Source organism: Bufo bufo, chromosome 3, assembly GCF_905171765.1.
Source record: "Bufo bufo chromosome 3, aBufBuf1.1, whole genome shotgun sequence".
Classification (NCBI taxonomy): Eukaryota; Metazoa; Chordata; class Amphibia; order Anura; family Bufonidae; genus Bufo; species Bufo bufo.
Genome location: NC_053391.1, coordinates 101011510 through 101034947, shown reverse-complemented (window position 1 = coordinate 101034947; position 23438 = coordinate 101011510). Strand labels below are relative to the sequence as shown.

The window sequence follows — 23438 nt, the reverse complement described above, 5'->3', positions numbered from 1 at the left end:
GCGTCTCGCGTTCCGTCCGTCACCTCTGTAGGCTCCGATATGAGCCGTTGCTGCCCTGAAGAGAAGGACTTACGCCAAAGCAAGCGGCGGGAACCGTCTCTCGTCCCAGATCTCCGCTGCTCTGCTACAGCCCTGCCAGGGAATACTTATCAAAAGGCTGAGCGAAGAAGATAGCAGGGGAACCCGCTAGTTCTCTACCTCATCCCCGAGGGACAAGAAACTGGAGAAGGTAAAGGGGAGGAGACTTTTAAACTTTGTTCTCTACGTTGTTTCCTGTCCCTGGGAGGCGGGGTACCCTCCTGCTTAGTGGGGAGGCGTACGGAAAAAAAGTAATTTATCAGTAATATTTTTCCCAATATCTGGCCCTGACACACAGAAGGTGTTGCAACACAGATGTCACAAGTCACTGCAGACACCCTCTATCGAAAAAGTATTGTAAAGTATCGGAAAAAAAAATTGCTGGCTAAATTATATTGCTGCCAGCCTGCCACCACACACAATAGTCCTTAAAAGGAAATGTTTTTCTATCAAATATATTGCGGTCACACTCCCTACACTATCTGTCCCTTCCTAAGCACAGCTCTCCCTGGCTCAACATGGCTACTGGCATTACAGTGACGGCAGTACTTATAACTGCACGTTTATTGGCTGCTTAGCGGCCGCGAAACGTGCGGGGAGGAGACTCAAGCATGGCGCTCAACAGTAGTCCTCTTTAATGATGGTAAATGTGCTGGGGGCGATAGCCTGACAATCTCCCTTTTGAGAAAGTGGCGAGGGCGGAATAGAAACGCCACTTGCACCTAGGTTTAGGTGCAATGGTGTTCAAAAAGTCAGAAACTGTGGATTTACAACTTTTAACTATGTATTTTGCGGTCCGCAAAAAAACGGATCTGCAAAAAATATTGATGATATCCGTGTGCATTCCGCATTTTGCGGAACGAAACAGCTGGACCCTAATAGAACAGTACTACCCTTATAATAGGACATGTTCTATTTTTTTGCGGAACAGAAATGCGGACATACAGAAACAGAATGCACACGGAGTACCTTCAGTTTTTTTTGCAGACTCATTAAAATGAATGGTTCAGCATACGGTCCGCCAAAAAAACGGAATGGACACGGAAAGAAAATACGTTTGTGCGCATGAGTCCTAAGTGTGGGCATTTTGCCAGCAGCCTGTGAGTGGACATTAAAAACTTGTCAGCGGGCACACCATAATTGCTGCGCGTCCGGGCACCTGCGCAGCTTAGAGGGAACACTGGTGTGAACCCTTTGTCTGGCTGAGTATCATGCATTTCAAAAATAGGGCAGGAGACCATGTTAAAATGCAGTCCAACACTGAATACTCATGCACTGAAGCTGGTTACTACACACTGAGGCATCAAGAGCAGTTTACCTAATGAAGGCACTGGTTTGGTGGTGCAACACGTAGTAACTAATAATTTGTATCCTTACTACTTTGGCCCATGCATCTGTACCCATCAGTAGTGATGGACGAACATCTGCCGGGACAGTTCGCAAACGCGATCAAATGTTCGCGAACTGCAAGTTCGCGGCAGGTCCCATTTATTTTAATGGCAGGCGAACCTGAAAAACCTTCAGCTCATATTTGCAGCCAAGAAATAATTACTAGAAGTGCACAAATAGTCCCACAACATGGACAGTGACATACCAGAAGTATTATTCGAATTTGCGATCTCCATTTTTTCAATGCGAAATATCGGCAATATAATTTTCACGTACGCGCATGCGCACACTAGTTATAATTATTTTTTCCAATACCATTTGTCACTGTGTGTAGCAGAGGGAACGCAGCAAAACCGCAAACAAATGCTGCAGTACCCAAATGCACTATATAGAAAGTATATTATTGGTATACATCCCACTTCTATCAGTTTTTTTGGGGGGCGACTGGTCTATCACACCAGTTATACTTATTTTTTCTTCGTTTGTCACTGTGTGTACAGTAGTTGCAGTATCGCTGCAGAACCGCTCACCACTGCTGCACAATACAAATCCACTATAATATGCTTTCTATGTTAAAAAAGTAAATTATAAGTGTATTACACGCCTCTGTACTGCACACCTATCAATAGTACACCTATACCAGTCCTTAACCTCTTCCTGACACATGACGTACCGGTACAGCATGTTGTCCTGGTACTTAAGGACACATGAAGTACCGGTACGTCATGTATAGTTCCGATCACCACTGCCGGGCGGTGATCGGAACCCGGTGCCTGCTCAAAATCATTGAGCAGGCACCTTGGCTAAATGCGCGGGGGGTCAGACCTGCGGTTTGCAGCTTTTACCTGTGGTTGTGGCGGTGATCGGGCGTGCCATTGGGTCCCCATGCGGCTGTAGGGGGGACCCGATGGCATTGAAGGCAGCGCGATGCCTTCCTTAGTCATCTGCGCTGCCTTCTCGTGACGAGCCTGTGAGATCCAGCCCCCTGGATCTCACAGGCCGGAAGCTGTATGAGTAATACTCACTGTATTACTCATACAGCCAATGCATTCCAATACAGAAGTATTGGAATGCATTGTAAAGGGATTAGACCCCCAAAAGTTGAAGTCCCAAAGTGGAACAAAAAAATAAAGTGAAGAAAAAAAAAAGTTGATAAAATAACGTTTTCCCCCCCAAAAAAAATTAAGTTTCAAGTAAAAATTAATAAAAACGGCATTTTCCCCAAATAAAAAAAAAAAATAAAATTGGTAGAAAATAGGAAAAAAATAAATAATATATACATATTAGGTATCGCTGCGTCTGTATCGACCGGCTTTATAAACATATCACATGACCTAACCCCTCAGATGAACACCGTAAAAAATAAAAACTGTGCTAAATAAACCATTTTTTGTCACCTTACATCACAAAAAGTGTAATCGCAAGCGATTAAAAAGTCATATGCACCCCAAAATAGTGCCAAACACACCGTCATCTCCTCCTGCAAAAAATTAGACCCCAACAAAGATAATCGCCCAAAAACTGAAAAAACTATGGCTCTCAGAATATGGAGACACTAAAACATGATTTTTTTTTGTTTCAAAAATGATATTATTGTGTAAAACTTACAGAAATAAAAAAAAAGTATACATATTAGGTATCGCAGCGTCCGTAATAACTTGCTCTATAAAAATATCATATGACCTAACCCCTCAGGTGAATACTATAAAAAAATTAAAATAAAAACGATGTAAAAAAAAGCCATTTTATATCACCTTACATCACAAAAAGTGTAATAGCAAGCGATCAAAAAGTCACACGCACCCCAAAATAGTGCCAATCAAACAGTTATCTCATCCCGCAAAAATCATACCCTACCCAAGGTAATTGCCAAAAAACTGAAATAATTATGGCTCTCAGACTATCGAAACACTAAAACATGATTTTTTTTTGCTTAAAAAATTAAATCATTGTGTAAAACTTACATAAATAAAAAAAAAGTATACATATTAGGTATCGCCGCGTCCGTGACAACCTGGTCTATAAAAATACCACATGATCTAACCTGTTAGATGAATGTTGTAAATAACAAAAAATCTGTGCCTAAACAGCTATTTCTTGTTATCTTGCCTCACAAAAAGTGTAATATAGAGCAACCAAAAATCATATGTACCCTAAACTAGTACCAACAAAACTGCCACCCTATCCCGTAGTTTCTAAAATTGGGTCACTTTTTTGGAGTTTCTACTCTAGGGGTGCATCAGGGGGGCTTCAAATGGGACATGGTGTCAAAAAAACCAGTCCAGCTAAATCTGCCTTCCAAAAACCATATAGAATTCCTTTCCTTCTGCACCCTCCGGGCAATAAATATTGAGTTTTGTTTGGCTGTTAACCCTTGCTTTGTTACTGGAAAAAAAAAAATTACGTTTGTAAAATCAGTTTTGAATACCTTGAGGGTGTAGTTTCTAGAATGGGGTATTTTTTTTTTGGGTGGTTCTATTATGTAAGCCTCACAAAGTGACTTCAGACCTGAACTGGTCCCTAAAAATTTGTTTTTTTGAAAATTTCTGAAAAATTTCAAGATTTGCTTCTAAACTTCTAAGCCTTGTAACATCCCCAAAAAATTAAAATATCATTCCCAAAATGATCCAAACATGAAGTAGACATATGGGGAATGTAAAGTAATAACTATTTTTGGAAGTATTACCGTGTATTATAAAAGTAGAGAAATTGAAACTTGGAACTTTTTTACAAATTTTTGGTAAATTTGGTATTTTTTTTATAAATAAAAATTTATTATTTTGACTTCATTTTACCAGTGTCATGAAGTACAATATGTGACGAAAAAATAATCTCAGAATGGCCTGGATAAGTCAAAGCGTTTTAAAGTTATCACCACTTAAAGTGACACTGGTCAGATTTGCAAAAAATAGCCTGGTCCTTAAGGCGGTGTCCTTAAGGAGTTAAAAGGAATTTTGTGGACATATTTGATAGCGTTTTTGTCCCTAACAGTCTGTCCCTGCTCCACACAGCAACCTTTCCCTACACTGACAAAAGACTGAATGTAAGATGACGGCCAGATCGGGTCTATTTATAAAAGGTAGGGGGTATGTCCACGTGCTGAAACTTTTCAATTGGCTGTCCTGTACCACCTGATGGATGTGTCATGGGTGAAAGTTCTTCACAATGTAAAAGAATATGGCGGGCGCGAATATCGCCATATGTTTGGCGAATCGCGAATGAGCAAAGTTCGCCATGCGAAACCGCAAGGCCATCACTACCCATCAGCACTAGAGGTGATCGACAAATTTTTATTTCTTCATTACGTGTTTAATATAATATATATATATATATATACACATATATATATATATATATATATATATATATATATATATATATAGTGATCCAGAGACTAATGGCGGCCATACTCATTCAATAGCGGTCATACTCTCTCTCCAGATTCCCTCACAACTCCCGTTAGTGACCACGCACATTTATTTATTTTTTTAATCGCATTCCAAGAGCTATAAAACTTTTTTGTTTTTTCATCAATATACTTGTAGTGAGGTCTTATTTTTTGCAGGACAAGTTCTAGTTCTTAATGCACCATTTTGGGTACATGTAATGATTGATTAAAGCCAGCTGTTTAGCAAAAAAAAAAAACATGTTTAGGTCAGTAAAAAGGCGTATTAGTGGTCACTAAGGGGTTAATGAGGAGAAAGTTGCTGTAAAACACTTCTGCCGGCAGTTTAGCTCCCAGGAGAACAAAAGGTTTGGGGCAAAAATATTAAATTAGCCCGATCCTTCTCTCCTCCAACGTCATCTGTCAGGGGGGGAGTTGGGAACTCCCCATACACATTAAACGGTCATCTGGTCTAATGTGTATGGGAGCCTTAAAGGAAATGTGTCACCAATTTTTTTTTCTGCTGGTTAAAACAGGCTACACAAGATAGCAACACATATCCTTTTTTTCTAATCTGTTTTTAATTTCTGATTACAGATTTTTAAATTCTATTTACTGAACGTGATTATGGGGCGGCCATCTCACCTGAGTGGTTCTTAACAGCATTTACAGGGAGTGCAGAATTATTAGGCAAGTTGTATTTTTGAGGATTAATTTTATTATTGAACAACAACCATGTTCTCAATGAACCCAAAAAACTCATTAATATCAAAGCTGAATATTTTTGGAAGTAGTTTTTAGTTTGTTTTTAGTTTTAGCTATTTTAGGGGGATATCTGTGTGTGCAGGTGACTATTACTGTGCATAATTATTAGGCAACTTAACAAAAAACAAATATATACCCATTTCAATTATTTATTTTTACCAGTGAAACCAATATAACATCTCAACATTCACAAATATACATTTCTGACATACAAAAACAAAACCAAAACAAATCAGTGACCAATATAGCCACCTTTCTTTGCAAGGACACTCAAAAGCCTGCCATCCATGGATTCTGTCAGTGTTTTGATCTGTTCACCATCAACATTACGTGCAGCAGCAACCACAGCCTCCCAGACACTGTTCAGAGAGGTGTACTGTTTTCCCTCCTTGTAAATCTCACATTTGATGATGGACCACAGGTTCTCAATGGGGTTCAGATCAGGTGAACAAGGAGGCCATGTCATTAGATTTTCTTCTTTTATACCCTTTCTTGCCAGCCACGCTGTGGAGTACTTGGACACGTGTGATGGAGCATTGTCCTGCATGAAATTCATGTTTTTTTTTTAAGGATGCAGACTTCTTCCTGTACCACTGCTTGAAGAAGGTGTCTTCCAGAAACTGGCAGTAGGACTGGGAGTTGAGCTTGACTCCATCCTCAACCCGAAAAGGCCCCACAAGCTCATCTTTGATGATACCAGCCCAAAACCAGTACTCCACCTCCACCTTGCTGGCGTCTGAGTCGGACTGGAGCTCTCTGCCCTTTACCAATCCAGCCACGGGCCCATCCATCTGGCCCATCAAGACTCACTCTCATTTCATCAGTCCATAAAACCTTAGAAAAATCAGTCTTGAGATATTTCTTGGCCCAGTCTTGACGTTTCAGCTTGTGTGTCTTGTTCAGTGGTGGTCGTCTTTCAGCCTTTCTTACCTTGGCCATGTCTCTGAGTATTGCACACCTTGTGCTTTTGGGCACTCCAGTGATGTTGCAGCTCTGAAATATGGCCAAACTGGTGGCAAGTGGCATCTTGGCAGCTGCACGCTTGACTTTTCTCAGTTCATGGGCAGTTATTTTGCGCCTTGGTTTTTCCACACGCATCTTGCGACCCTGTTGACTATTTTGAATGAAACGCTTGATTGTTCGATGATCACGCTTCAGAAGCTTTGCAATTTTAAGAGTGCAGCATGCCTCTGCAAGATATCTCACTATTTTTGACTTTTCTGAGCCTGTCAAGTCCTTCTTTTGACCCATTTTGCCAAAGGAAAGGAAGTTGCCTAATAATTATGCACACCTAATATAGGGTGTTGATGTCATTAGACCACACCCCTTCTCATTACAGAGATGCACATCACCTAATATGCTTAATTGGTAGTAGGCTTTCGAGCCTATACAGCTTAGAGTAAGACAACATGCATAAAGAGGATGATGTGGTCAAAATACTCATTTGCCTAATAATTCTGCACGCAGTGTAGAAAGCATTAAGAAAATTGCTTTACGGCAGCCACATGGGCCATAGACACAATGGTCAGGAGGGGACCTCATTGACTAACATGGGAAAGTGTTCTAGGCATGCTCTGTGGCCTGTGCAGAGGTCATTGTACAAGGACAGAATATATAAACTCTGACAATCGCCCATAGTGAATGGTGGATCCTGTCTTATCTATACACAGAGGTGATATCATTACAGGCAGGATTAGCATGACAGATAAGCAGGTAACTGCAGTAACGTGATCTGTACAGACCAAGTGGAGCTTATTATTAGTGGTCAGCTTAATGGCCACTGCAAATACTGCAGGATTTTTTGCTATTTTTGTTTAAATATAGATATTGACATGGAAAATTAAAAATATCACCCACATTTTTTTAAAATATGTTAAAAATGAAAGAGTTCCTTCACGACTATTGCATTTACATGCAGCGATCTCCTTCACAGTATGAAGACGAGGGATGGCTATTGCGATCCCTCGCCCTTATACAGAATCATTGGGGGTCATTTATTAAACAATGTAAGAAGGTACCTGGAATCATCGTGGATGGAAGGTATATGTCACCGAGGTCCCTGGCCTCGGTGAAGTAAGAGCCGGTATTTTATGTGTCAGCAGCAGCTATTGCTAATTGACACCATGAGATTTAGCATGACTGTCATAGCTGATCCAGAACGGCTCTTACTGGGAGTAGTCAAAGTGCTGGGTGGGTGACCTCTCCCCATGTTCCAGGCCGGGTTTTGACAGGCATAAAAACCAGCCAGCACTGGATTTACCTCCCTCTGACAGGAGTCTGTGTGCTGTGAACTAAAGGGCTGTGCTGGGATTTGTGGTTTGAGCCGGAATGGAGGACTCAAGCCCCTCTAAAAAGGTGAACAGGCCACCTATGGACTTGATGAGGCTGAACTGCTAACAGGGTGTGAATTAACACCCAGGAGAAAAGGTGACTTTTATAGTTTATGGACTTTCCTTGAGTGTGAACAAACACCAAGCCATCTGCGTTTTGGAATACACCAATGTGTGAATAAACACTGCTGTTTGATTCAAGAACTGTGTACTTTGCCTCTATACTGCATCCGCTAGTCCTAACTAGAAGAGCGAAACCCAACAACAAATACGCCAAAATTAGGTGTATTTCTAGCGCAGAGGTCCTTTGGCCCACAATCAGACTTTTCCCCGCTCATGCCAGCTCTAAAAAAGTGGGCGTGGAAGGGCGTCTCATTTACCATTTTTTTTTACGCCTGTCTTAGAAAATGGTCTAACTGTAAGACACCTAGAAAATGGTCTAACTGTAAGACACCTAGAAAATGGTCTAACTGTAAGACACCTAGGAAGCTGTCTTACAGTTAGAAGTGGTGGTTGATGCGCCGAAGTAATAGAGAGGCTGGCGCCTGTACATAACTACGGCGGATCCACCACCATTGCAGGGCTTTATTAAGACGGGAGTTTAAAACGCTGGTCTTAATAAATGTGCCCCATTGATCACTGTTTAGACAGCACGATCTGCTGCCTAGAAACGATGACTGATGTGCCTGCACAAACGACAGGATCACCCGATGATCGAAAGTTTTGTTCGTTGATGGCCAGATTATCGGTAACGAGAGTTCGCAGGAACAGTCGCTCCCAATAATCTGGACGATAGTTGGTTCGTCTGAATCCACCTTAAACTTACAGCAACATGGTGCTCACACTGCATAATGTTATCAGATAAAAGCTGGTCCCAATCGGCCCCCTTTACTACCTGTGCAAACAGTGGTGCTCTGTTGGACTACATGCCTCCAGACTCCAGAGCAACAGAAACACTAGACAGACCTATACCATTGGGCACCATGTAATTCATTAGGGGAAAGTGAAGACATTCCATCAGGGGCATAACAAGTCACCATCGCAATACCTGGTATGAGAGTATGAGCAACTACTTTTCCATTACAATATCCATTACCAAGTTAAAAAAAAGCTCATGATTAATCTACTTAAAACAAAGAGATAATGCACACAGTGATGTCACAGCTCAGGGGTAATTTACATAGTGATGCCACAGTACAAGAGTAAGGTACAAAGTGACGTCACAGTACAGGGATATTAACCACAGAGATGTAATAATGGTAGAATAATGTGCACAGTGACGTCACAGTACAGGAATAATGCACACAGTGATATCAAACCACAGAGATATTCTACTGAGTGATGAAATAGCACAAGAATTAATCAAACTATAATGTCACTCTACAGTCATAAAGAACACAGCACTGCATAGCACAGTACCAAGTACACGATTCCTTCAGTTGTGAAACTGAATTTCTATGGATTTTGTGCAGATTTCTCAGCATTTTCACAAAGTATCCACACCAAAATCTGCATGTTACTGTTGCTTTGATCTCTAAAATCAGCAGAAACAACTGACACGCTACGCATTTCAAAATCCGCACGACGGGTCAATTTCCACACAGAAAATATAAGCTAATTCTACATGAGAGTTGACAAATCTCACTTTGCCAGTACTGTATTACACTGCATTTTTTTTTTCTGCACCAAAATAACCACAATGTGAGCATTTATCCTTAAAACCACATATAGAAATGTGCAATGGATTAACATTCAACCTGTATGTGAGGGACCAGGGAGATTAGGATTTTTTTATTTTTTTTGGAGCAGTTTACAAAAAATGCAAGCAAATGTAAGTATACTATATAGAACACTATAGACACATGATATAGAGGAGTTTCACAAGCCTCCTGTTGCATGCACTTTCTTTATCAGTTAAATGCTGACAACGTTACAAGGGGAGGGTCTGACGAGAGCTGCTAGTTAATATGTAAATGAGTGTAGGGCTTTATAAAAGTGTGACCCCGGAGCCAGCAGATATGTCACCTCGCTGGTAGATGGAGCAAGATGAACCCTAAGCCACTGTCCTGCTGCAACTCTTAAGGTAAGAGAATGGAGACCAGGGGAAAGCGGACACTCGTTATATACTCTGTATATTGTATACTGCTCACTTTATGTCAATCGTTCGAGTTGTAGAAAACAAAGCTTTTCTAACATTGTAGAATATACTATGTCAGTACTGCATCACTTATAGATGTAGCAGTGTTGGGTGCGTGTTTTGGATAGTCAAAAGCTATGTCCCACTCAAAAGGGCCCTGAAAGAAGAGGTAGGAGTCATTTAGCGACTTTAGAGCTTAAATTTATCCCAGTATTTTTTAAATTTTTTTATAATAACTTGATTTTATAAAATTTTTCCATAATTTGATGGGGGGGGGAAACAAACAAAATGTGGTTGCTGGCGAATTTTTTTTTTGGTGACAAAATTCTGTAGAATTTTCAAGCCCAAAATGGAACATCTACCCAACATGGGCTCGATTTTGTCAGACAGGTTAACAGAACCAGTGTCCACAGTTTTTTTCCCCATACCAAAAGCAGTTACACAGACATTTAGGGCTTCATTAACCTCTGCAGGGGGCATTCTGTGCAGTCATAGGTCACTTTCACGCAGTCAGTATTTTTAATCAGTATTTGTAAGCCAAAACTCTAATATTTCCGCTATGTTTTATCTCCTTACGTTCCACTTCGGGTTTTACAAATACTGATCATACTGACCGTGTGAAAGCGGCCATAGGAACATAAAACGGAATACAAACCTAAGATGGATCTGTCACGTGACGGACCCCGTTGACTATAATGGGGTCCCTTGGGTTTGCATAACTTATGTCAATCACTTTAGCGGCCGAGATGATGCAAGTTCCTACCAGAGCCTGTGATGCAAATGTGAATGAAGCTCAAAGCAGATCTACAGTGTGTGGACCGCATCCTACGTCACCTATCTCAGCTTCCTGGATCCCTATGAGGGTGAGGGAAATGGGTACTGGGGTTCATGGCAAGTCAGGTGTGAATATTCAGGTTTGGGTGGGATTAGACACCGGAGTATAGATAATTTACAAGATCTACAAACAGCCCCATGTAATACCACAAATAACACAAAGACCTGCTACGTCTGCATTCACCTAGACATTTACTGAACACATGTCCTCGTCCCTGGTAGATTTACCTTCTTTTTTTTTTTCATTTTGGTGTAAATTGTGAGAAATTCCCAAAGGAAGACTGAAAAGATTAGTGAAAGACATCAGGGAAAACATTGCTCCTTAGTCATTTAACCGCTTCTTTTTGTTTTCTTAACAGGTTTATTGAAGGAGAATTTTGGAGGGTTCGGTAAAGGCTGCTCTACAGGTGTTGTGTGTGGGATATCATCATATACTGTAAGTTTGTTATACGACACTACAGTATAGATGATGTACTATACCAAAGCCTTAATACAACTGGGTGAAAAAAGAACCTTGTACAACGCCCCCCATAGGCTAAAAATAATAAGCATTATGCTTTGTAACACTGTGATCTGATATTCCCCTATAATGACCAACATAGCAAAAATCTATGTAGATAATATGATGTAGTTTACTTATAACAATGCAAAACTGGAAACTCTTCACCAGCGCACGGATGATGACAGAGGAGTCGGCGATTAAACCGTTACCATTACTGAGTTTTGTAATGGTAAGGGTTCTATCGCTGCTCCAACACTCACCTTCAAGACCCGCAGGACACACAAGAGGCCACGGAGGAGGAGAAGCTATCCAGGGTTACAGATACAGAATGCTGTGCTAGGTCTATTCGCTTCTCATGTAAATCTAAATAAAGTCTTCTCATGGTCTTAGCTGTCCAGTCATTTATTATATGTAATGCTCCTCCTCATTCAGTCTCAAAAGCTACATAACAGCAAGGCAGGCCTTGGAAAGTTGTGCATTTTATAGATATTTAGAAGACACTATATAATTAATATATATATATATACATATATATATATATACACACACACACACACACACACACACACATATACATACATACACACACCATAAAAAAAAAAAAAAAATATATATATATATATATATATATATATATATATATATAATATACACACACCATAAATATATATTGGTATCTTAATGCTTGTCTTGTGCACAGTGATAGGGGTGCAATAGTAGTGGTAGCAGCGTGTTTGTATGTATAGATGTGTGTGTGTGTATGTGTATTATACACACACACACACACACACACACACAAACAAACCCCAAATTCAGCTCCACTACATGTGCGTACATGGAAGCGCACCTCTTGGTAAGCCAGGATACTCTTGCACCTCATATTCAAGCACATGAGCACTGAAGTTTGTCCATGTACCCCACTGGTTTGTTGGCAGGGGCGGACTGGCCATAGACCCTACAGGGAAATTTGCCAGTGGGCCAATGTCCAGGGGGGCGCCCGAGCCCTCCTCGTGGCCTCTGGCTGGGTACAATAAATCTGATTCTCTCAGCATTAATTAATGCAGGTGCCTTCCTCAGGATGGTGATATGGCAGTATTTTGTGCTGCACTGTGGTGTTTGGTTTTGCTGGGGTGGTATTTTGTGCTGTACAACTGTATTGCTGGCCTCGTCTACTTCTGTTGTGGCTTGTTTTGTCCCTCCCTACTTGTGCTGCCCTGCATTATGTCAATTTGGACTCCCCTACAAGAGGCGGCCGCTTTTAGGTTCTTTCCAGGACTACTAAGTTCCAAGTCCGCTCCTGGTTGTTGGGAAATCAAGAGAAGATGTGATCCAGCAGCATATGCAGACACTTTAAGATGTAGGTAGACATATACACGTATAATGGATACACGTCACTTTATTATATATCGCAGATCTTGTAATTTTGTACAGCATGTCGATATAAAGATGTGCGGTCTGTGACTGTTACAGGACTGCAGGTGAAGAGTTATTATAATCCAGTGTACTGCAGATGTGTCAGTTAGGGCTGAATCGATTACTCAAATTAATCAATTAACTCGACACAAAAAAATCCTCAATGCTAATTTTTTGCATCGATGATTCGTTTGTGCCATGTGGCCACAGAGTGTGAGTGAAGAGCTTGCTATTACGCACGCTCCGTGGTAACCCGCCTGCCCGCACAGCGGTGCACTGGATCCTGACATACACACATAGTCAGGACATAGTGCGCGCTTACATGCACTATGACCTGATGCTGTGTGACGTCAGGTTCCAGTGCACAGCGTGAAGAAGAGGATGGAAAATCTCTGGAGTGTCGTCAGTGCCCCTACAGGAAAGGTAAGTATTTTAGTTCACTGGCGCTGTGGCTGGGCACTGATGGCTAGCAGGGGGGGTGGGGGAACTGATGGCAGTGGGGGCAGCTGGTGGCATTGGAGGGAGACCGGATGGCACTGGGGGGATCTGGTGGCACTGCTGGAGGAACTAACTGCATTGAAGGGGGAACTGATGGCACAGGCACTGGGGGGGGGGAAACTAATGGCACTGGAGGGGGGACGGATGACAAGTTTGCTGATTGTTTTTTTTAGAAAAAGCTCTTTTAATTAGCATTTGATTAATCGGTAGAATACTTGATTACTAAAATAATCGATAGCTGCAGCTCTAGTTTCAGCGCCCATTTATTTGGGGGGGAGGGGGTTGAAAAGATCAATATTAAAAAAGACTGAACAAGATTTATAAAAATAAAAAAGTGCACTTTAGTGTAGAAACAGCGCCACTGGTGGCCATGGGTTATGAGTGGTATTACAGCTTATTCACATTTAGTTGAATAGGAATCAACTGCAATACCAGACACATCCATGGACAAAAGTGGAACTGTTTCTAGATAACAAAAACATTTTTTTGAAGATGGATCCTGTTTTTTTTAGTGTATGGCAGCAGGAGAAAGCTGTGCGGTTGCATCCTGTTTTAAAGATACCTTTCAAAAACGTAATGTAACCAGGGCCTTAGATCAATAGTCACTGTCCAGCCACACACACCGATGTTGGCGTGCGCCATGATGGATTCACTATTGCTGATTATATGTAAACCTTTATAACAGGCTTTACAAAGATGGAGACCAGCGATTGGCTACGGACGTCATGTGTTGTCCATGTAACATTAGCACTACAGTCCTGTTAGCAAAGACCAGCGAGGAGAACCAGAAGCAGCGGGCATTCAACAGGTAAGTAATGCTTATTTTGCACTAGGAATCGACCGAAATTGATTTTTTTAGGGCTTATACTGATAATCTGTGAACTTTCTGGCCGATAGCCGATAATTTATACAGATATTCTGTGAATTTTCATTTTTGAAAAAAAATAAAAAATTCCTACTCAAATCTGCTGAAAATGAATGTTTATTGTTAACGTGTAGTTATTTTTTTTGTAAATCTTTCTTTTTATAATTAATATTTTGGTGTGTGTTTTTTTTTTATTTTTTTTTACAACTTTTAACCCCCTTAGGGACTAGAACCCTTGTCCTCTTCACCCTGATAGATCTCCATCAGGGTGAATAGGAGCTCACACTGTCCCTGCTGCTCTGTGCACACAGCAGCATGGAGCTTACCATGGCAGCCAGGGCTTCAATAGCGTCCTGGCTGCCATGGTAACCGATCGGAGCCCCAGGCTTACACTGCTGGGGCTCCGATCGGAACTGCCACCAATGCAATGAGAAGGAGTGGAGGGGACCACTGCCACCAATGATAATAATACATGGGGGGGGGGGGGGGGGGGGGGGGGGGCAGGGCCGCACTGCGCCACCAATGATTAATACTGGGGTGGGGGGGGGGGGCGGGGGGCGCCCTGCACCACCAATGAAGATAACTCTCTTATTCATTCATATACAGGAGGCGGGAGCTGGCTGCAGAATCACATAGCCGGCTCCCGACCTCTATGAGCGGTAGCTGCGATCCGCGGCACCTGAAGGGTTAACTACCGCGGATCGCAGCTACCGCTCATAGAGGTCGGGAGCCGGCTATGTGATTCTGCAACAGCTCCCGCCTCCTGTATATAAATTAATGAGAGACTTCTCTTCATTGGTGGCGCAGTGGCCACAGCCCCTCCCCTCCTCTTGTCCTCCCTCATCTCATTGGTGGCCGCAGCAACACAGGGGGGAGGGAGACACTGCTTCCTTCTCCCCTGTGCTGCTGAGGGAACACGGAAAGCGCTGACAGTTCTTGTTCCCAAAACGTTATCGGTATATCGACAAAATAGATGCCGATAACGTTCAAAATCCTAAATATCGGCCGATAATATCGGTAAAACCGATAAATCGGTCGATCCCTATTTTGCACCATACCCTGTCCCACTTTTTCCTAGGACAACGTCATTGAGATTTCATTCCAAATGCTCCAGGAAATGATGCACATGTAGATTTGTGCAAAGTTATTTGGTCATCTACTCAGAATGTCCACTTAAAGAATATTAAATCAATCATTATGAACCATGGGTTACGGTATATTTTCTTCTGAACATTGCTAAAAACATTTGGCAGTCCAATCCAAAACGGCAGCAACCAGTTTATGCTTTTAAATGAGACATCTGGCTGCTATCTCTTCCTATACTTCACTGCGAGCTGCAGCCGGACATCACACAGGAAAGCATTCATTAGATCGCACCCGGCTTCCTTTGCAATCCTGCTGATCAGCTCCCCGCTAGGGCCAATGATAAGTTTCTATGTAAAGACAAATATCCACATGTTATTAACAGCTGCACAATGAATGCGTCAGCACACAGGCCAGCTTTATATCAGAGGTGCCTTGGGTTGTTAAAGGAGTTGTCTCACTTCAGCAAGCGGCATTTATCATGTAGACAAAGTTAAAGGGATTGTTTGGGTTCAGAGCTGAACGCAGACATACCGCCATTTTCACCCCGGCAGCCCCCCTGACTTGAGCATTGGAGCAGTTCATGCTCCGATGCTCTCCTTTGCCCTGCACGATTTTTTATGGAGTTCCGGTGACGTACCGGGCTCTCCACGGGGCTGCCAGGAAGCCCTGTGACGTCAATGGAACTGATGGGCGGACTTTAGCGCTGTCCTAGCCTGTAAAACGGCTAGGGTAGCGTTAAAGCACAACCATCAGAGCCGGTGACTTCACCGAACACACTGTCGGGTGGAAGCTTCCGCCCGGCAGTGTGTTATTGTAAACAAAAGAGCCCTTGCCCTGCGCTATCTAGCGCAGGGCAAAGGAGCGCATCGGAGCATGAGATGCTCCGATGCTAACATCAGAGGGGCTGCCTGGGTGAAAATATGGGTATGTCCAGGTTCAGCTCTGAACCCAGACAACTCCTTTAATACAAGTTATGATTAAAATTACATGAAATGAAAAAACAATAAATGTGATGCCATTAATGTGATAAAATAAGAACAGAGGACAGAAAAGAAAGAGCGCCACCCTGGGGAAGCACACAGATCAAAAAATGCTGTATATCAATGGATCACAGGAAAAATACTGGGTACGGTGCCCAACCTATGAAACAGGACAATAAAACTAATATATATAGGTGAGACAGTGGTCAAACACAAGCACTCCCACATGGCAGTAATAATGGTGTGCTGGAGCAAATACAGGTAAAAATACAATACAGGCCAACCATAAAGACCAGGTGTATAAAAACACCAAGGTCATATAGCCAGGAGGGAGTAACAAGAGGACCAGAGCTCACCTAAATCAGATCGTGTGCTGGATTACCCAGAATGGCGCTACCCCATGCCTTCGTCATTCATTTCATGTAATTTTAATCATGCTCTAATAAAATATATTATCTTTTTGGTACTATGAGCTCCTTTTTCTTGTGTTTCTGCTGTTGTACTCGGGAGCTTGTGCCGAGTTACCCTTTTAGGGTGTCCCTTGTGGTTGCATTGGGTGGGTACTGTCCTTCACCCTTCCCTGGGACACCTTGGGTCGCTTTTTTGTTTTCCTTTAATACAAGGCACTTACTAATGTATTGTGATTGTCCATATTGCCTCCTTTGCTAGCTTGATTCATTTTTCCATCACATTATACACTGCTCCTATCCAGGAGTTACAGCCAGATACGAGGTGGCCGGGATAGGGGCTGCTGTGCATGCGTGCCTATGTGAGCTCCCACAAACCCGGGTGGTGTTTTTTCCTATAGTGTGCAAGCACTTCCACCTCTGCTGGATTGCAGGGTGGTCATAACAATGGAAACGAGCAGTGTATAATTTGATGGAACACTGTTAGTGTAATGTACCCATCTGCGGAAGCCACCTTGATGTTGGTAGATGGGCCCGACACACGGTTGATCAAAAATGTACGCAAAGAGCTTCCATTTTTTATGTATAGCAGGTATTGTACAACTTTAATCCAGAATAATCCCTAATCTTTAGTTCTATTATTTGCATGTGAAATGGTGTGCTACCATATGTTTTTGTTTGCTGTCTGCATACTAGCTTTATGGATGTGCACCTGTGACTATGGATGTGCTAGTCTAAATTTCCTTGCAGGAAAAATTAATCCAGCAAGCAAAGGAGGCAATACGGACAATCGCAATACATTAGCAAGTGCTTTGTATTAACTTTCTCTACGAGATAAATGTAATTTGCATTAGATTTGCCAGTGATATAATTTTGCTAAGATACTCACCACATGGTTTTCCTTAGGCACTAGCAAAGTCTGCTTAATAACCAGTTCGCCGCCAGAACCTTCCTCCCAAAATTCATTGACCTGTGATTACATAGTAAAGAAGATAAGTTCCAAAGTCAGATCTTACCACCAACATAGCAATTGACAGTGTAACGTGTATATTGTATAATTGACAAGAAAATATAGATTTCTGGTACGTAAAGCATACTACCATGAACAAGGTAACATAACCAAAATGGTTAGTGCTGAAAACTCCTATTATACCTTACATACAATAATGTGATGTCATCTGTTGTCCCCCTGACTGCATTACTAAACCTTTGTTGGAAAAAAAAATTGCTTCTAAAAACGCTCTGCCCCTTTAGCTTTCTTCCGCTCTGCTCGGCTTCTCAAGACTGATCCGCAGAAAGTATATGGGTGCAGGTTTATAAAAGTGTTCAAAAGAAAAATCAGCCTTTGTTGCCCATGGCAATCAATCACAGCTCAGCTTTAATGGGGTTTTATGAAATTTTAACTGATGACCATCAGTATCTAATCAGTGGGGGCCCGAAACCTGGAACCCCCGCCACTCAGCTATTTGAATAGGCACTGGCACTCTTGTAAGTGCTGTGGCCTTCTCATACTCATAGGTCACATGGCCTAGGTGTAGCTCCACTTGAATGGGGCTGAGCTGTGATACCAAGCACAGCCGCTATACAATGTACGACGCTGTGCTTAGTGAGCAAGGAGTAGGCCGCGGCACTTACAGGAGTGCTGATACCTTCTCAAACAGCTGATTGGCGGTGTTCCCAGGTGGCAGACCCCCACTCATCAGATACTGATGAGCTATCTAGATGATAGGTCATCAGTTAAAGTTTCATAAAACCCCTTTAATTTAGAAACATAGAATGTGTCGGCAGATAAGAACCATTTGGCCCATCTAGTCTGCCCAATATACTGAATACTATGGATAGCCCCTGGCCCTATCTTATATGAAGGATGGCCTTATGCCTATCCCATGCATGCTTAAACTCCTCCACTGTATTTGCGGCTACCACTTCTGCAGGAAGGCTGTTCCATGCATCCACTACTCTCTCAGTAAAGTAATACTTCCCGATATTACTTTTAAACCTTTGCCCCTCTAATTTAAAACTATGTCCTCTTGTAGCAGTTTTTCTTCTTTTAAATATTCTCTCCTCTTTTACCTTGTTGATTTCCTTTATGTATTTAAAAGTTTCTATCCTATCCCCTCTGTCTCGTCTTTCTTCCAAGCTATGCATGTTAAAGAGGACCTTTCACCGATCCTGACATTGTGAACTAAGTATCATTACATATACAGCGGCGCCCAGGGATCTCACTGCACTTACTATTATCCCTGGGCGCCGCTACGTTCTCCCGTTATGTCCTCCGGTATGTTCGGGGACTTGGTTATAGTAGGCAGAGTCTGCCCTTGTTCTGCGGGCGTCTCTTTCTCCTAGGCTGTAGCGCTGGCCAATCGCATTGCAGAGCTCACAGCCTGGGAGTTTTTTTTCTCCCAGGCTGTGAGCTCTGCGCTGTGATTGGCCAGCGCTACAGCCTAAAAGAAGGAGACGCCCCCCAAAAGAACAAGGGTAGACTCCGCCTACTATAACCAAGTCCCCGAACATACCGGAGGACATAACGGGAGAACGTAGCGGCGCCCAGGGATAATAGTAAGTGCAGTGAGATCCCTGGGCGCCGCTGTATATGTAATGATACTTAGTTCACAATGTCAGGATCGGTGAAAGGTCCTCTTAGGTCCTTTAATCTTTCCTGGTAAGTTTTATCCTGCAATCCATGTACTAGTTTAGTAGCTCTTCTCTGAACTCTCTCTAGAGTATCTATATCCTTCTGGAGATATGGTCTCCAGTACTGAGCACAATACTCCAAATGAGGTCTCACTAGTGCTCTGTAGAGCGGCATGGGCACCTCCCTCTTTCTACTGGTAATGCCTCTCCCTATACACCCAAGCATTCTGCTAGCATTTCCTGCTGCTCTATGACATTGTCTGCCTACCTTTATGTCTTCTGAAATAATGACCCCTAAATCCCTTTCCTCAGATACTGAGGTTAGGACTGTATCACCGATTTTATATTCTGCTCTTGGATTTTTACGCCCCAGGTGCATTATCTTGCACTTATCAACATTAACCGCCTCACGTCCGCCCATAGGATATAAACGTCCTATGGGTGGACGTCTATTTCTGACAGCACGTTTTAAAACGTCCTGTCAGAAATAGCAGCTGCACGCTAATCGTGCAGCTGCTGATCGGGTTGCCCGCTGTCAGTGACAGCAGGGCAACCCTAAGACAAGGCAGGGACAGTTCCCAGGTGTCCCTGCCTTCACGATCGCTGCAGACACAGCGCTCACCGAGCGCTGTGTCTGCAGAGAAGGAAGCGCTGTGCGCTTCCTGTTCCGGCCCGGCGGTCATGTGACCGCCGTGACCGGAGAGTGCAGGGGCTGTGTGAGGTCTCTCAGAGACCTCGATCAGCCCTGCTGTGAGGCTGTACAGCGCAGGATTGCTGCTGTACAGCCTCTATAGGGGTGCATTTGTCCTGTAACTGGGGCTACTATCTCAGCCCCAGTTACAGGAGAAATCAACTGTGAAAAAAAAAAGAAAAAGTGAAGCAAATGTCCCCCAGAGGTCTTGTATGACCTTATGGGGGACGAAAAGTGTAAAAAAAAATAAAAAATAAAAAAAAAATAAAGGGTTGAAAAAATAAAATAAAATAAAGTTTCACATGTAAAAAAAAAAAAAGTTCCCAAGTTAGGAATAAAAAAAAAAAAATTAAAATAGAAAAAATAAAGTAAAATAGACATATTTAGTATTGCCGCGTCCGTAAAAACCAGCTCTATAAAAATATCACATGACCTAACCCCTCGGGTGAACACCGTAAAAAAAAACAAAAAAAACGGTGTCAAAACAAGCAATTTTTGTCACGTTGCATCACAAAAGGTGCAACACCAAGTGATCAAAAACGCGTATGTCCCACAAAATGGTACCAATAAAACCGTCACCTCATCCCGCAAAAAATGAGCCCCTACATAAGAAAATCTCTCAAAAAATAAAAAAAACTATAGCTCTCAGAACATGGACACATTAAAACATAATTTTTTGGTTTCAAAAATGCTATTATTGTGTAAAACTTTAATAAATGAGAAAAAGTATACATATTAGGTATCGCCACGTCCGTAACAATCTGCTCTATAAAAATGTCACTTGACTGAACCCCTAAGGTGAACGCTGTAAAAATAAATAAATAGAAACTGTGCTAAAACAACCAATTTTTTGGTCACCTTGCCCCATAAAGTGTTATATTGAATGATCAAAAAATCATATGTACCCAAAAATAGTACTAATAAAACTGGCACCTTATCCCCTAGTTTCCAAAATGGGGTCACTTCTTGGGAGTTTCTACTGTAAGGGTGCATCAGGGGGCTTCAAATGGGACATGGCATCTAAAAACCATGTGGAGTTCCTTTCCTTCTGCGCCCTGCCGTGTGCCCATACAGCAGTTTACGACCACATGTGGGGTGTTTCTGTAAACCGCAGAATCTGGGTAATAAATATTGAGTTTTGTTTGGCTGTTAACCATCGATGTGTTAGAGAAAAAAATTGATTAAAATGGAAAATCTGCCAAAAAAGTGAAATTTAAAAATTTGATCTCCATTTTCCTTTAATTCTTGTGGAACGCCTAAAGGGTTAACAAAGTTTGTAAAATCGGTTTTGAATACCTTGAGGGGTGTAGTTTCTACAATGGGGTCATTTATGGGGGTATCCACTATGTAGGCCCCACAAAGTGACTTCAGACCTGAACTGGTCCTTATAAAGTGGGTTTTGGCAATTTTCTTAAAAATTTGAAGAATTGCTTCTAAACTTCTAAGCCTTCTAACGTCCTAAAAAAATAAAATGACATTTCCAAAATGATGCCAACATAAAGTAGACATATGGGGAATGTTAAATAATAAATATTTTATGAGGTATCACTTTCTGTTTTAAAAGCAGAGAAATTGAAATTTAGAAAATTGCGATTTTTTTTAAATTTTTGGGTAAATTTGGGATTTTTTCATAAATAAAGGTGAAATATTTTGACTCAAATTTATGACTATCATGAAGTACAATGTGTCACGAGAAAACAATCTCTGAATGACTTGGATAAATAAAGGCGTTCCAAAGTTATTACCACATAAAGTGAGATATGTCCGTTTTGCAAAATTTGGCCTGGTCAGGAAGGGGGCAAAGGGCCCAGATGGGAAGTGGTTAAATTTTAGTTGCCAGATTTTCGACCATTCCTCTAGTTTGTATAAATCCTTTTCCATTTGGTGTATCCCTCCAGGAACATCAACCCTGTTACAAATCTTTGTGTCATCAGCAAAAAGACACACCTTACCATCGAGGCCTTCTGCTTTTTCGCTGATAAACATATTAAACAATATGGGTCCCAGAACAGATCCCTGAGGTACTCCGCTGGTAACAAGACCATGGTCTGAATATACTCCATTGACTACAACCCTCTGTTGCCTGTCCCTCAGCCACTGCCTAATCCATTCAACAATATGGGAGTCCCAGCCCAAAGACTCCAATTTATTGATAAGCCTTCTATGTGGGACAGTATAAAAAGCCTTACTAAAGTCTAGATCAGCGATGTCTACTGCACCTCCGCCATTTATTATTTTAGTCACCTAATCAAAAAAAAATCTATAAGATTAATTTGACATGATCTCCCTGAAGTAAACCCATGCTGTTTTATTCATTTGAATGGGCGCGGTAGTTGCAGAGAAAGGTGGAGCCTCTAGGAGTAACCGCAACGCCCCCATGGCTATTTGCATATATTAAAACATCATTTTTCTCAGCAATGTGGGCACATACGAACATGGGACCAACACAGATGTCTTCAGATGCCAAGTGCATGTGTGACAGGTCAGCCAGCGTCATAGGTACAAATCCGCTGACAGGTGCCCTTCAATGGTCAGTGAGTTTCACTATTACATCCCTTTAAGAGAAATTCAATATACACTGCTCAAAAAAATAAAGGGAACACTTAAACAACACAATGTAACTCCAAGTCAATCACACTTCTGTGAAATCAAACTGTCCACTTAGGAAGCAACACTGAGTGACAATCAATTTCACATGCTGTTGTGCAAATGGGATAGACAACAGGTGGAAATTATAGGCAATTAGCAAGACACCCCCAATAAAAAAGTGGTTCTGCAGGTGGTGACCACAGACCACTTCTCAGTTCCTATGCTTCCTGGCTGATGTTTTGGTCACTTTTGAATGCTGGTGGTGCTTTCACTCTAGTGGTAGCATGAGACGGAGTCTACAACCCACACAAGTGGCTCAGGTAGTGCAGCTTATCCAGGATGGCACATCAATGCGAGCTGTGGCAAGAATGTTTGCTGTGTCTGTCAGCGTAGTGTCCAGAGCATGGAGGCGCTACCAGGAGACAGGCCAGTACATCAGGAGACGTGGAGGAGGCCGTAGGAGGGCAACAACCCAGCAGCAGGACCGCTACCTCCGCCTTTGTGCAAGGAGGAACAGGAGGAGCACTGCCAGAGCCCTGCAAAATGACCTCCAGCAGGCCACAAATGTGCATGTGTCTGCTCAAACGGTCAGAAACAGACTCCATGAGGTTGATATGAGGGCCCGACGTCCACAGGTGGGGGTTGTGCTTACAGCCCAACACCGTGCAGGACGTTTGGCATTTGCCAGAGAACACCAAGATTGGCAAATTCGCCACTGGCGCCCTGTGCTCTTCACAGATGAAAGCAGGTTCACACTGAGCACATGTGACAGACGTGACAGAGTCTGGAGACGACGTGGAGAACATTCTGCTGTCTGCAACATCCTCCAGCATGACCGGTTTGGCATTGGGTCAG

General features: G+C 42.3%; 1 protein-coding gene and 1 long non-coding RNA gene across 3 annotated transcripts in view; one reads left to right on the top strand and one right to left on the bottom strand.

The window, feature by feature from the left end:
- The first annotated feature begins 9912 nt into the window (after positions 1-9912).
- LOC120994676 lies at positions 9913-11809 on the top strand. Its single transcript, XR_005777453.1, has 2 exons — positions 9913-10030; positions 11278-11809. It is a non-coding gene; the product is annotated as an uncharacterized LOC120994676 (long non-coding RNA).
- Positions 11810-15246: 3437 nt separating this feature from the next.
- Positions 15247-23438, bottom strand: part of ERAL1 (Era like 12S mitochondrial rRNA chaperone 1) — a 48788-nt gene continuing 40596 nt past the window's right edge. The window contains exons 10-11 of one of the 2 annotated variants that reach the window (XM_040423407.1): positions 17559-17639; positions 15247-15629 (exon numbers count right to left, since the gene is read on the bottom strand). In XM_040423407.1, the coding sequence (XP_040279341.1) occupies positions 15504-15629; positions 17559-17639 (207 nt within the window). In that variant the 3' untranslated portion in view covers positions 15247-15503. Of the gene's footprint in view, positions 15630-17558; positions 17640-22383; positions 22571-23438 lie in introns of those variants that run through there. The other variant, XM_040423408.1, reaches the window with a different exon arrangement.